Consider the following 13,724-nt stretch of genomic DNA (forward strand, 5'->3'; position numbering starts at 1 on the left):
AAGGATCAAAGGCTGACGTGTGACATACCTCGTCGATGATGGGCTTGAGAGTGACCTGCAGATAGTGCTTCCCTGCCAGCTTCATGGTCTCATCGATGCACTTGGAAGTCAGCGAGTTTCCCCGGAAAATCGTGTTTGGATCCCTGCATGGGAGAGTTGGTGGAAGTTGGTGAATGCAGACTGAAAAAGTAGTAAACTTTGATTTGACAAAGAATGAAGAGCATGAGTGAAATCCATCTTATGGACAAGTCAATGTGCAAAGCTTCTCGCAACCTCATTTCATTGTGAGTGAATTAACATCCAGAAATATAAAACCATGCTCGTAAAATGAGTGGAGGCTCCGCTTGGTGGTGCAAGTTACAACCATCAGCAATGAACAAAATTGCAGTTTATTGTGTGTGTGTGTGTGTGTGTGTGTGTGTGTGTGTGTGTGTGTGTGTGTGTGCGTGTGTGGGGTGGGGCGGCGGCGGCGGCGCACTCACTGCGTGCGGTTGACCTCGGCGTGGGCGATGGTGCTGATAAAAGGCACAATCTTGCCGTAGTGGAGGAAGAGACGCACGAGGGGGATCGCCGCTTCCTGTTTCTCTCGACACACCTCGCCCAGGATGTGGGCCGTTGACGCCGACACGGGCTGAGCAGAGGGGGCACAGGGGGACGCGGTGAGTCGGAGGACGCGCAGACAGACGGACAGACAGACAGACGGATGGAGGGGAGGTTGGAAGGGATGGAGCAGGGGTGTCAAACTCAAACAGACAGTGGGGCAGCATTGATATTTATTGAAAAACAGTGAAGCTTTTTACATGGGCCGCAAAAAGGTTTCGCTTCAACCTGAATATGGAACAAGCAAAGCTTATTTATACAATAAATAATTTAATATTGCACACATGCAAAATCAAATCAAAAAAAAAAAATCATCAAAATAAATCAAATGTAAATAAAAATTTGGGGCCAAATTTCGGGGGAGAGTGTGGAAGGGCTGTGGGGGGCGGGGGGATCGGGGGATGGCGTCGTCCTCAGAACACTAACCCCGACGTTGGCCGAGTGCAGCAGCAGATCTCTGAGGGGCGTGTAGTGTTCGGAGGGGAAGACGTGGTCCTCGGTGTAAACAATGTTGAGGCGCAGCGAGCCGAGCTCCTCCACCTTCACCGACTTGCCTCCGTTCTCCCTAGGCTGCAGGTAGTACCTGCGGAGTCGGAGTTTTCACGTCAGAGATTGAAAAAAAAAAAAAAAAGCCAACCAAAAACAGTTCCCTGGATCGCCCGCCGGTGTCTTCAAGCCGGTGGGTTTGTTCTCCGGTGTTTGTTTTTCGCGTGCAAACACAAACACGACGGGCGCGCCACCTGTGCGGCCTCAGACAGCAGACTGGTAGCAGATGTTTGCCTCAATAATTAGCGTGTGATGTATTATTCAGCAGCTCTTTAGCTCAGAGCTCCCCGCAGCTTTACACACGCTCCAGATTTTGGAGCAACTGGAGCAGCCCTGCATGACTGATCTGAAAGAACGCTACACCAGCCCCACAATGCTGCACGTTTAGCCCTCTGTTTGCAGCCTCCTGCAAAAAAAGGTTTCTCGCTTCACGCTCCAACCGATGCCCAGTGCCACCTTGCATATCTTGGGAAATTGGGGAAAACTGAAAAAAGGCAGCCATGAGCAAAGAGAGGCCAGAACAAAGCACCTGGCTGAGGACTGAGCCCTTAGTGACATCACAATGGGCCAAATTCTAAAACCTCTTTCTGAGGGCTGGGGCCCAGCAGAAGATGTAAAGATGGACTTTTCTCATTTTAGTGGAAAGGCTGGAAAACACTGATCAAGTGAAGGTTTCAAATCACTATTTAATGTTGACCTTTAGCGTTAATAATTTTAGCTACAGTGCATTAGTTTCCTCAGGGCTCATTGACACATATATAGATTAGGTATACATGCCAACAAAAAAAATACATACATTTCTATTCTATGTCACAGTTTCCTAAGAGACCCTCCATTTATCAAAGCACTCTGTTGAGTCGTCCACAGATTCCACAAGAGTAAATGACATGTAAGTCACAGTCTGACTGGATCAGGAAGAAGCAGGGGGAAAAAAACACTGGTACCAAATCTACTAAATCACTCGCAATGTGTCTCTCACCATGCGTCGTGCACTCCAGCCTGACTCAGCACACGCAGAGGAACCCGAACGCCCCCCAGGAACTCGTCCCCGAACTTCAGGTTGCTGGCGTTATACAGGTCCACCCTGAACACAGAGCGCGCCGTCATGTCTTGGGGATGTGCATTGGTGAAGAGACGCCACCGTGGTTGTGATTGGACGGCTGTCTCACCTCAGAGCCAGCTTGTCAACATCCTCTTCCTCAACGTCAAACTGCCGTTTTGTGTAGCTGAGGGGTCGCGTCACCTGTAAATGAGGAGACAAGTGCCACTTGTTGTTAACTCACAGACAAACGCACAAGTAGTCGAATTACTTTGTTACTCTATTTAGGTACTCTACATGAGTATTTATTTTTCTGATTAATTTTTATTTTTACTCCATACATTTGGACACAAATCCGTACTTTCTAATCCATACATTGGAAAAAAAGACATGCTTGTCACTTGTGAATTATTATAATAGCAATCTGAAATATGCTAGTGTTAGTACCTCGGCTTTGAGGTCTCTGTTCAGTAAGTATTTTTAGGAGAGAGAAAAATAAAGCTGTAGAAAATAACATTGAAAGTGTAAACGTCCAATAATTTCTCATTGATCATAAGTATTACTGATCACAGATAGGGTTGTGCTGCAGCTGGAGAAAAAAAAACTATGGTATTGAGTGTACCAAAACTGTTAAAATTTATCCTGAGACTCATGTAACACCTCTGGTCAGTTCAGTAGTTCAGTCTAGAATATTCTGTCAGAACCTTTTCAATATTTGCAACATCATCAACAAAAGTATTGTTTCATTTATGGCAACAAAAAAAAAAAAATCAATAATTCAAACTTTTTACTTCAGTACATTTCAGAACCTGTACTTGAGTAAAGGAGCTGAATCAGTACTTTTACTTTTACCAGAGCATTATTTTACACAAGTATCTGTGCTTTTACTTAAATACAAAGTGTTAATACTTTTGCCACCTCTGTTAAATATTCAGTGTGCAGTTTCAGCAGATTTATTCATTATTTAGCCGAGCCTCCAGGATCCCCGTCTTCACTTCCTTCACACACAGACTGAGAGCTCTTAAGGGTGTCGAGGCCGATTTGAATTCAGACGGTTCAAACTGTGTCATATGACCCATTAGCCTGCAGGAAGTGGCCACCATGAGATAGAACACTGTGGTCATAAAAGGATAAGTATGTCATGCTATGTTGGAATTTCGCAATTGGTGCGTCACTCAATTAGAAGAAGCTTTTTTTTTTTTTTACTCATTTTAGGTTGCCAGGTCATATGACATCCCACTGTGGGACCTTGTTAACCATGTATCAGTGTGCACGATTCAGCTGAGATGAGTAGCCGCTGGGCCGGTCAGGAGGCCAAACAGGAGATGATCCGCATCAAACTTCACGCTCATCAGTCGGACTTCGACACGGAGGGAATTCCTCAAGTTGAGAGGAATCCTAAATTTGAAATCCCCATAAAATGGCAGCTGAAATCGGCGGAACATGACAGACGACCGTGTGTGTGTGTGTGTGTGTGTGTGTGGTGTGTGTGTGTGTGTGTGTGTGTGTGTGTGTGTGTGTGTGTGTGTGTGTGTGTGTGAGTGACTCAGGGAGGGCGGGAGGAGGAGAAGCCGCAGGCTGAAATGACCGTGGTATGCAGGGTCCCGCTTGTGTGGTGGTGGGGAATAATTGAGACAGTTTGGCTGCGTTGAAATCAATGGGTGAGATTGTTTGGGCGGCTGGTGTGAATCAATCACACTCTTGTCCTGCTGTCTCGCAGGGAGCCGCTCCAGGGAAGGCCAGAGGGCGGAGTCACGCGGAAAAGAGCAGTGCTGCCGGCCTTCCGGGGGACTAACGGGGGCAGAGCAGGGAGCCGGCGTCAGCGCCAGAGTGGAAAACAGCTACTGGCTGAAGGCAAAACTAAAAATGAAAACAATGATGGCAAGATTTTTTTTTTTTTTTTCAATTTTCAATTGTTGATGTTCATTTGTAGGTGATTAATTTTGTCGGTGATTAAGGCAATTAATGGTCACCACCAGGTTAAAAAACAGCTGATTGCGAAAACTTTTGATTAAAAAAAAAAGAAGAAGACAAAATAAATATTGTAATTCCAAACTAGTCTAAAAGTAAAAAAAAAACTTGGATGACACCAGTTGTATAATGTTAATCTAATTACATTGTTCAAATCTATTAATGACGAAGAACAAAAAAACAATGGACTTACCAACATTAAATGTTTTTTTTTGTTACCTAAAAGGTTACAGGTTTGATTTACTGCTTGAATCAGAAGATAAATGGTTAAATAGATAGATGTGCTTTATTGATCCCAAATTGGAAAACTACACCTATCATATTAAAACAGATTGGAGATAATCACTGCATTAATTCAACATTAAGTAGCAGAAGCGTCAGCTGCTGCAGACACATGCAACGGTGGATGTCACAGCCTTGAGTTTGGTGCACAACTCCAGGCGACAGTCACGCATCTGCCACGTTTCAACGCACCAACAACGACCGCATGTCACTGTGGCCAAGTGTCAAGAGGCACAGACAAATCTGAGTGTTTTCAGAGCTGTAAACAACCACAAGCTCCGACTTCAGTCCATCACAAGACTAAATCATAGCTGCCTCTGAGGTAGTCATGATGCAGACATCAGCTCAGGCGGATGTTGGATGTATGCGAACACACTTCTGGGAGGCCTGAGCTCTCTTCAGGATGGAGATTATCAGATGAGGCCAGAGACTTTCAGAAAAAACACCACTGTCTGCATGTTTACAGGAAACTGGAGATTCTTTATTGTGCGCCGTGGGATGTTTGTTTCAGTGGCTTATCGCCTAAAGCCACAGGGCTGAAATAATCAGAAGTTGGTTTGAATCTTTCCTGCAGGACTTTTCCCACACCAGGCCAGAAAATTTTTCATCCCAACAGGTGACAAAGGGCGTCAGGAGGCTTTTCGTGTGTTTCTTCAGCTTCAAAACTATTGAGGGGTAACTCAGCTTCAGTCCTTAGGCCAATCCATGCACGCACACACACACACACAATGCAGGCTTACAGCGCCAAATCTGGCTTTGCTGTTTGCTTGACATTGCCTAACAGCCTAAGGATACAGTTGGATGCAAACAGGGTCATTTTGAGAAAAAAAATATTGCCGCGTACCGGAATTGTTTCCCGGCTGTAGAGTTTGTCCAAAATACCCACGGAAATGCGAACAAGGCCTCAGATGTGTCATCTCTAATTTTGATTAGTTTTATTAGGTCAAACTTCAGTCACTGACGGACTTTCTGCGGTCTTCATCAGAGCACCCTTCCTCCTCCTCCTCCTCCTCCTCCCTGTCCTTCTACTCTTGCTACTTTGATGAACAATAAAAAAAACGAAACAGAAATATAAAATACGCCTTTGCGGTCACAAAGTAACACTGAATTAACTCAGACGTACCTCGAAGTAGAAAACTTCTTCAAACTGGGGATTGTTGGTTTTCCGCTTGACCTTTGTCTTTTTCGCGTCCGACCTGCAAAAGAGAGGCAGTCAGCCAGCTGATCAGCGCAGTTCGAAGCCACAGGTCGTTGTTGTCCGCAGGGCATCTTACCTCGACGGCCCCAGTAAGGAGACGGCGGCGTACGGGTCGCACTGGCCATTGACGATGGGAAGACCTTGGCACTCTAACACTCTGGAAAAGACAAGCAGGAGCCCATTGATGGAACAGTTCACACACACGCTCAACTACTGTCACACATTAACACAGGGTTGGTTTAAATGCACGGCCGGTGTTGAAGTGAAATGTAGAAAGATGGGCATTAAACAACACTACTCAAGCTGACTTCAAATTCCACCATTGATTTTTACTTCATGGCCGTCATTTTCTGCAAGGAATCCCTATCTTGGGGTGATTGAAAGAAATGAAGACAAAGACCTTCTTTTAAACCCATGTTAAAAATTAACTGGGATGTAAACACAGGTGCGACTCCATGATTTGTTTGTATTCAATTCAGCTGAAATAGTGGAGTTGCTGCTTCCTGCCACCCACTACTCGAACTCTGCATCAGATCTTCGGAGGAAAGTTTTTGTCTCGTACAGGAAAGGAACGGTAACGTTAACTCGGCTTCTGTCGCCCACACAGACAATCCCACACTGGCGCAGAGCAGCTGTTTGATGCACTGTGAAGGCAACAGAGGTTCATGTCCAGTAAAACAGAGGCAGAGTCTTGCTGCCTTCCATTAAGGTCCAGTGCGTAAAATTTGGCTTGATTTAAGGTTTTTGTATTGGTAAAAAGTTTAACATACTGCCCATAAATACATAAAAAAAAGTGTATACTCGCAGCACAATAAAAGCAATTTGGTTTCCTACCCATAGAACGGTTCTTATACATCTTATACATAGATCAAGGCTTTTGCTACTAGTTAGCTGCCATCTTGCGCCCTCAATTTTAAGGAAGCCCGGTATTTGAGGAAGTCTGCCTGACAGTTCCCTGTATACAAAACACGTTGTCAGGTGGGCTTCCTTAAATAAAGGGCTTCCCTTAATATTTTACACACTGGACCTTTAGACAAAAACAAGTAGATCTGAGAATATGATAACGCAGAAGACTGATCTTTTTCGTCAACAACTTTCTGACAAAATGAGATGCGAGTCCTTAAGGTTGAAAGTGAATAACGTGTAAAAAAAAAAAAAACAACTTGTTTTCATTTGCAAAGAACATACAGTAATTTAGATGAATTCATTCAGGTACACTTAGCCCTTTTTAAATATATTATTTCTTTAGATTCATTCAGTTTAGGGATGTAAACAATTCATTGATTATTGATTAATTGTTGATGAAGAATTTAATCGATTAAATCAAATTAGTCGCAATTAATTAAACCTTTTTTACATGGGTAGTTAATATCATTATAACGGTGTTTAAGAGTTAAATAATGTGTTCCTTACACATATTTTATTGTGAAATTTAGGTTCTCAGAAAAAATCACAGCTTATTGATTAATCGTTAATCGATCGACAAGGTCAATCAACTAACGATTAATGAATTAATCGATAATTTGCCTCCCTAATTCAGTTTAAAGTCTATCAATCAATCAATCTATCTATCTATCTATCAATCTATCTATCTATCCACGCTGGTCTTTCTCTTTCCTGTGCCATGACATCATGCTTTAAGGGGATTAGTGGCGACCAGGACACGACACCCAGCTCAACAAGTCAGTCACTTCCTGTGTGTCACGGTGCTGCGCCGCTGCTGCGACTGCGGCCGCCGCTCTCACCGCATGAAGTATTACGCAGCAAATCGCCACACTGTACTGACACACATGCGCCAGCTTGCTCCATCCTGGTGACGCACACACATGCATGCACACGCACAACCACACGCGCGCGCGCACACACACACACACACACACACACACACACACACACACACTCAGGTTCCTAATAAGGAATAAGGAGTGGGCTGGGTTAAGCATCCCTAATGCCGCAGCGCTTCCTGTCCAATAAGCTTGTTTATATAACCCCTGCTTGCCCTACTATCCGGCCCTCTGTCTCCCTCACCGGCCGCCGCCGCCGCCGCTGCTGTGGGCTCCGACGTGCCAGACAGTGCTGCTGGTGAGGCAGACTGATTTGTTTTAGTCAACATTACTCATATTAGGTTTTGTGCGCTTCCTTTTTTTTTTCTTCTTCTTCATCCGTGCTCCCACGCAGCCCGTCGCAAACAGTTCCCCTCAAATCACAAAGAAAAACACATTACATCATAAGAGCGCCCGGGGCCGCCGAGTGGATGCGGCGAGTCGGTGAGTCAGCGTCACTGACGGCTCGCGCTGCGAAACAAAGGAGCGGAACAGAATGCTCAATTAAGAAGCTGCGGTGAAGCCTTGGGACGTCGGCTCGCCCTCGGGTGCCGCTCGCCGTATCGCAAGTCGACGGAACGTCCGGCGGATGAAGTTTTTCACGGGTGGGGAATCGTTCCCGTACGCGATTCGGGAATCAGTGTACACGCCACTGAATATCTGCGAGTAACTGGCTGGATGCACCGCGTTGAGGGGGCTGGGAAAAGCTGCAGAGCCCAGAATAAAATAAATACCTTGAAGTGACATTAATCGACTTTACTGTCATCGGGCCTCAGAGAGGTTTAGGGACAAATTGAATCAGGGGCTAAATCGTGGCTGGACTTGGCAGATCTGTGTTGCCCGTTTCTCTAAAAAGCACCAAACCTGAAACGACCTGAAACTTCAACTACACTTCCAGTAAGTGAAATGTGCACTTTGGGTATTAAAAAGCAAAGCGCTTGGGATGATTCTGCAACAGTGAACTGCTTTTGCACATGGAAGCAGCATTTTGTGTCATACAACTAAAGACTAGCTCAGATTTCTATCTTTATTCAAGCTTTTTTTTTTTCCTTTACAATGCAACGCTATTTTTATGCAAGTGTCTTCCTAGAGAAATCTGACTGGACGACCTCGTGCATTAAGCTCCTTAGCCACTGTGTTGCTCTGGGGACAGACTCATGCGGGCTCGCCCTGAGACTGAAACCAAGCGTGTCCATGAAAAAGAGCAGGACAACAAACAAGAGCGCACGCGCCTGGCCCCCACGGTGCCGCGGCCCGCGCGTGCGGCGGCGCGTTTATGCACATTTTCACGCGCCAGTACAGGCAGAAACTCTCGACGAAAAGGACAGTTTACCGCTGAATCCGCCACCACCACCGCGCCACACAACATCCAATCGCACTGAACAAAGTCGTAGGCTCGTCCTGAAGAAGAGTACAACATCATTCACGGGCCGTTGCCGGGCAGAAGCCCCATAAATCATGGACTTGGAATGATATTTTGAAAAGGGTATATTTATCCATTGCTGGCCTGAATGCAAATGTCAGGGGAGTATATCACTCAGCATGTCACTTCATCTTATAATTATGACACTGAAACCAGCGCTGGGCCTAATGCTTCCTGTGGTCGCTGCTTTTGAAAGACTTTTCTGACATATATGATGTAGTTATTGCTATTGGTGGTAGATTGAGGTTTAAACCTACGAACCAACCGACATCACAATTTGTTTTATTTTACCAGACAACGTCACGGTGGCTATTAAGATATTAAGAACATTTCAATTTTTAATTATTTGTCTTCTTTTTCAGCAGACAGCCAAATTTAAGAGCAAGAGTGTGTGTGTGTGTGTGTGTGTGTGTGTGTGTGTGTGTGTGCGTGTGTGCGCGTGTGCGTGTGCGCGTGTGGCTCACCGTGTAGCTAGTTTATGGTTGATGACTCCACTGTCTGTGATGACTTCACTCAGACGCAGCTCAAGGTGCACCTTTCCCTGCAAGACACACAAACACACACAATGGCGGCTGCTTCAACAACGACGACAACACGCTTGTGAATTTACATTTTATGAGTGTGTAACGGAGCGCTCATAAACCCACAGAGCCCTTTGGGATTGGTAGGGAGGCCAAATGTGGGGCACTTCCTGTCTGTCATGAAAGTATATTGTGTGGAGGAAACGCAAAAAAAAAAGAAAAAAAAAGAGCAGTATAATCCAATTTAAAATGACATTTTCTTTATTTCTTTTAACCTGTTTAGGCTTTGAGAGCAGTCAAGTCTGATCTGCACCAGCTCAACCGCCAGACACTTCAACTTAGCAACTGAGTGCACACTCGTATCAAATTGTATCAAGTCGGAAAAAACAAAACAAAACACAAACGAGGCGATGAAGGTGGCGTTCCTCCACCGCTGTCTGGGCTGGGCGGAAATAGCCGAGAGCCCGAGTGTCATGCTGAAGTTATTTTCCCTGCGAAGTCATTGGATTAATGACATAATGACGCTACACACAGCTGTCCAGAAAAGGCCCATTAACTGGGGGCATCAGTATGCAAAAAGTCAGAGGCGGCAAACAAAAGACTGGCGCTTCCACGTGCTCACGTCGACCAAACAATGTGTCCTCTATTGAAGGGAGCGCCGGGGAGACACTCTATCTTCCTACCCCATTTGATCCATCTCCCCTCGCTCGCTCTCTCTCTCGCTCGCTCTCTCTTGTCTCTCATTCTCTCACACATCCTTCCTCTCCGACGCTCCTCGGATGAATGTGGCTCTGTTTCAGATCCCTGCTCCGGGGCTACACACACCCATCTGTCTGCAGATGTGCTCACTGTCTATCCGGCTCTGTGTGTGTGTGTGTGTGTGTGTGTGTGTGTGTGTGTGTGTGTGTGTGTGTGTGTGTGTGTGTGTGTGTGTGTGAGAGTAGCCATGCATGTGGGTGACTGAGGCGGCAGAATACTGAACAGTGGACTGTGGCATGTGTAATGCGTGCAGCCGACGTGACTACTACTATTTCATAAGGGAGATCATTTATTTTTTTAAATCGCTCCTCATCTTTTGAGTTGCCGGACTAATCTGAGGGATTCCATTTAGACGCGCTCACTGTTAGACTCAAATTAGACTAGAATAATAATTTTAAAAAAAAGGATGGAGAGAGAAAGACAGAAAGTAATTTCATTTCATTTGGTTTCGGAACCTTCATTAAAGGCCCAGAGAGTAAGATTCAGCAGCAGTTAAAGCATAGCTGTCAAACTCTGGCCCATGGGCCAAATTTGGCCCGCTGTGTAATTAGATTTGACCCACAAGGCAATATAAAATCACTACTAGAGCACATGTACTGCTCATACTAATATTAATACAAATTCCAGAATGCTCTGCTGGTATTTTGGTGCCTCAATCAGGACAGGACGTTCATTCATTGAAGGATATTATTATTACTTCATTGGTTTATTGTCGTTATTTTATCGTTTTATTGTCGTCTTACTAGCCTGTGGGATAAGGTTATTGTTTAAATTTAAATCAAAAGGCTGCAAATAAAAGGTATACACGTTTTATTTACATTTTATTTATTTATTTTGATGAGTTTTTTTTTTTAAACTTGAAATTCAATTTTGTGTGCAATATTAAGTTTTTTATTGTATCATATTAAGCTTTGCTCGTTTCACATTCAGGTTGAAGCAAAACTTGTTTGGGTCGATATGAAAAGGTTCACTGTTTAATAAATATCAATGTTGACCAGCGACTTTGTCAAAGTTTAAAATTTTGGCCCCACTGTGTATTTGGGTTTGACAGCCCTGCTCTGAAGGTTGGACTGCATCCTGCAACATTTATTTATATATTTATATGTATATATATGTATATATATATATATATATATATATATATATATATATATATATATATATATATATATATATATATATATATATATATATTTTGATGACTTTCATAACTGCTCTCTCCTTGACTGGGTGGAAGAGGGTGATGTGTGTCACGCATGGTGGGTCGGGACCAGGACCCTGCAGGTTCGGATGTTTCTGGTGCACACACGCTGTGTTTGTTTGGGTTCTGCCCGACTTCAAACGCACGGTCACACCTGCCGCACTCAGGTGTGTGTGTGTGTGTGTGCATGCGTGCGCGGCAAGTAAGTGTATCTACAACATACAGTGTCTGCACTAATGTCATTGTCGTGTCAATCGGCCAAGTTGTAATTAACCCGTAGGATAGTGGGCCATGAAGAACGCCCCTCTAAGATCAAGACATAGTGAAAAGCAAAAGACAGAAACCTTTTTTTTTTATTTATTTTTTTTTAAGAATTTTACTATTTTAGTTTTAATTTTGATTTAAATTTGATTTGATTTTCTACTGCCATAATGTGTTTTAAAACCTTTAAGAAAACTCAGTTCCCAGGGTTAAGATTTGAAGCTCCTCCGCTGGCTATGACTTGCTGTGTTTCCATTTCAGTTTTTCGCAACATAAAAGCAACATTTCCAAAATTACAACAAAGCACAACTGCGATTTGCAGGTGTTTCCATTGAATGGCGTGAAGTGCATAATTCTCACAATTCTCGTAAAATCTCGTCCCGCGAGACCCCACTTTGAGGAGGATGGAGGTGCAAAACATTTTGCGTTTTGGAGCAAAAGTCAAACTGTATACTGTATAACAACCATTCTTGCTGTCAAGAGTGGTTGTCTCCTTGTCTCTGTCTAAACATAACGCACTATTTTTTTTACTTGAAGTGAACTAGTTACGTGACCCAGCAGGCCAGGTGATGTGTAAACGCAAAAAAAGTGTTTCTTCCATGACACTTTTGCGATATACCTCCACATCGATACGACGGAAAAACCACCTCACGAGAGCTTAAAAACCTTTTAGTGATGTTTGAGAGGTTTATCCAAGTTTAGGTTTTTCCATTACCAATTTTTTATAGCGATATTTCGGTTTTGCGCAATTCTAGGGGTAATGGAAACACAGCTATTGTCATGTTAGCTGTGTTGCTATTCCTTGCATTTAGTGGTAACTTTTTAATTAAATACACAAAAAAATGATGAGGGAGTGTGTGTGTGTGTTTGTGTGTGTGTGCATGTTTATGTGTGTGCGCAATGTGTTTTCCCCCTCTGAACTTACTTGCACTTCAGAGTCGGCGCTAACAGGTTGGAGCTGAAACCAGGTGTCCTTGCCGTGATATTTCTGCAGGTCCTCTTTCTTGACCGCAACCTTGCCTGAGCAGAAAACAACACGCACACACACATTGAAAAACAAAACAAAACAACATCTAAATCTCTCCGTTGCGCAGCAGAAACATTTCCTGCTCACAAACAGCCTCCGACAAAACGCCAGTTATCGTCACTAATGCGTGTAAAAAAACAAAAAACAAACAGGTGGTGCTTTACTGAAAGTGGTCTAAACAGGAAGTCACAACGACACTTAAAGCGGGGCGTTGGTGGTGCTGATGGTGAATCCAGCCCGTGGAGAAGTTTGAAGTTCGAGTTTCTGTGGTCACCTCAACAGAAAACGCCCCACCCAATGACAAGCTCACGAAAACATCTTCTGGGAACGTGCAAACAGCCCGACGAGGTCAGGCAGGTAATTGGGCCAGTTTGGTGGAACTGTTTTGTGTGGTTGAATGTAACCTGACAGTTGACGCAAAGGTTTCGCCGCCGGTTCGCTCAGAGGCGTCTGCGCACGTGTAAAACTATCTGCGCCCCCATTCATGCAGATAAGCCTCTGAGCTGTTTTGGGAGGAGGTTTAAGTTTCCTGGTCGGTTAGAGAGACGCGGCCCGCGGTGGATGAGTCATCCAAACTGTACCAAACACACATTAGCAAGTACATTTGGTGCAGTGAGGTGCAACCTCAAGCCACAGTGTCATGAGGGGCCACGTAAACCAGGGCTTGCAGCATACATTTGAATGCTCTCTTACTTAATTCTCAGGTTTACTGACTGCGTTTGATTGTGAACTGTTGATTACGAAACAAGCACGACCTTTACAACCAATAAAACCATCATTCATCCACAACGTCTTAGTGCCGCCGCCTGCCGATTAGCCCTTTGTGTAAAGTTCCATCCATTCCAAACAGACACGTGAGCATCCCCACCGATACTGGAGTCCCTCCTGAAGACGTCCCTGTCGAAGATGTAGAAGGACAGATGTCTGAAGCTGCGTGGGATCTCACAGTAGAAGTCCTCGCCGTAAAACGGACTGCGAGGAGAGAACAAAGAAGGCTCGGGTTAACTCGGACAGCAGAGCACAAACATTTCAGAAGCAGGCTGGAAAAACACGATCACCTGTGGCATCAAAAT

At 44.4% G+C, this 13,724-nt stretch overlaps 1 protein-coding gene across 2 annotated transcripts in view; it reads right to left on the reverse strand.

Moving 5' to 3' along the window:
• The window catches only part of rasa3 (RAS p21 protein activator 3), a 33,156-nt gene that overhangs the window by 8,222 nt on the left and 11,210 nt on the right, over positions 1-13,724 (reverse strand). For both annotated transcript variants that reach the window (XM_076020118.1, XM_076020127.1), the window contains exons 3-12: positions 13,520-13,623; positions 12,550-12,644; positions 9,347-9,423; positions 5,713-5,793; positions 5,562-5,634; positions 2,316-2,389; positions 2,126-2,230; positions 1,027-1,183; positions 483-631; positions 29-143 (exon numbers count right to left, since the gene is read on the reverse strand). In XM_076020118.1, the coding sequence (XP_075876233.1) occupies positions 29-143; positions 483-631; positions 1,027-1,183; positions 2,126-2,230; positions 2,316-2,389; positions 5,562-5,634; positions 5,713-5,793; positions 9,347-9,423; positions 12,550-12,644; positions 13,520-13,623 (1,030 nt within the window). The remainder of the gene's footprint in view (positions 1-28; positions 144-482; positions 632-1,026; positions 1,184-2,125; positions 2,231-2,315; positions 2,390-5,561; positions 5,635-5,712; positions 5,794-9,346; positions 9,424-12,549; positions 12,645-13,519; positions 13,624-13,724) is intronic.

This window comes from Nelusetta ayraudi, unplaced genomic scaffold, assembly GCF_046127955.1.
Source record: "Nelusetta ayraudi isolate G7.1 ecotype Tasmania unplaced genomic scaffold, CSIRO-AGI_Nayr_v1 ptg000002l, whole genome shotgun sequence".
Lineage (NCBI taxonomy): Eukaryota > Metazoa > Chordata > Actinopteri > Tetraodontiformes > Monacanthidae > Nelusetta > Nelusetta ayraudi.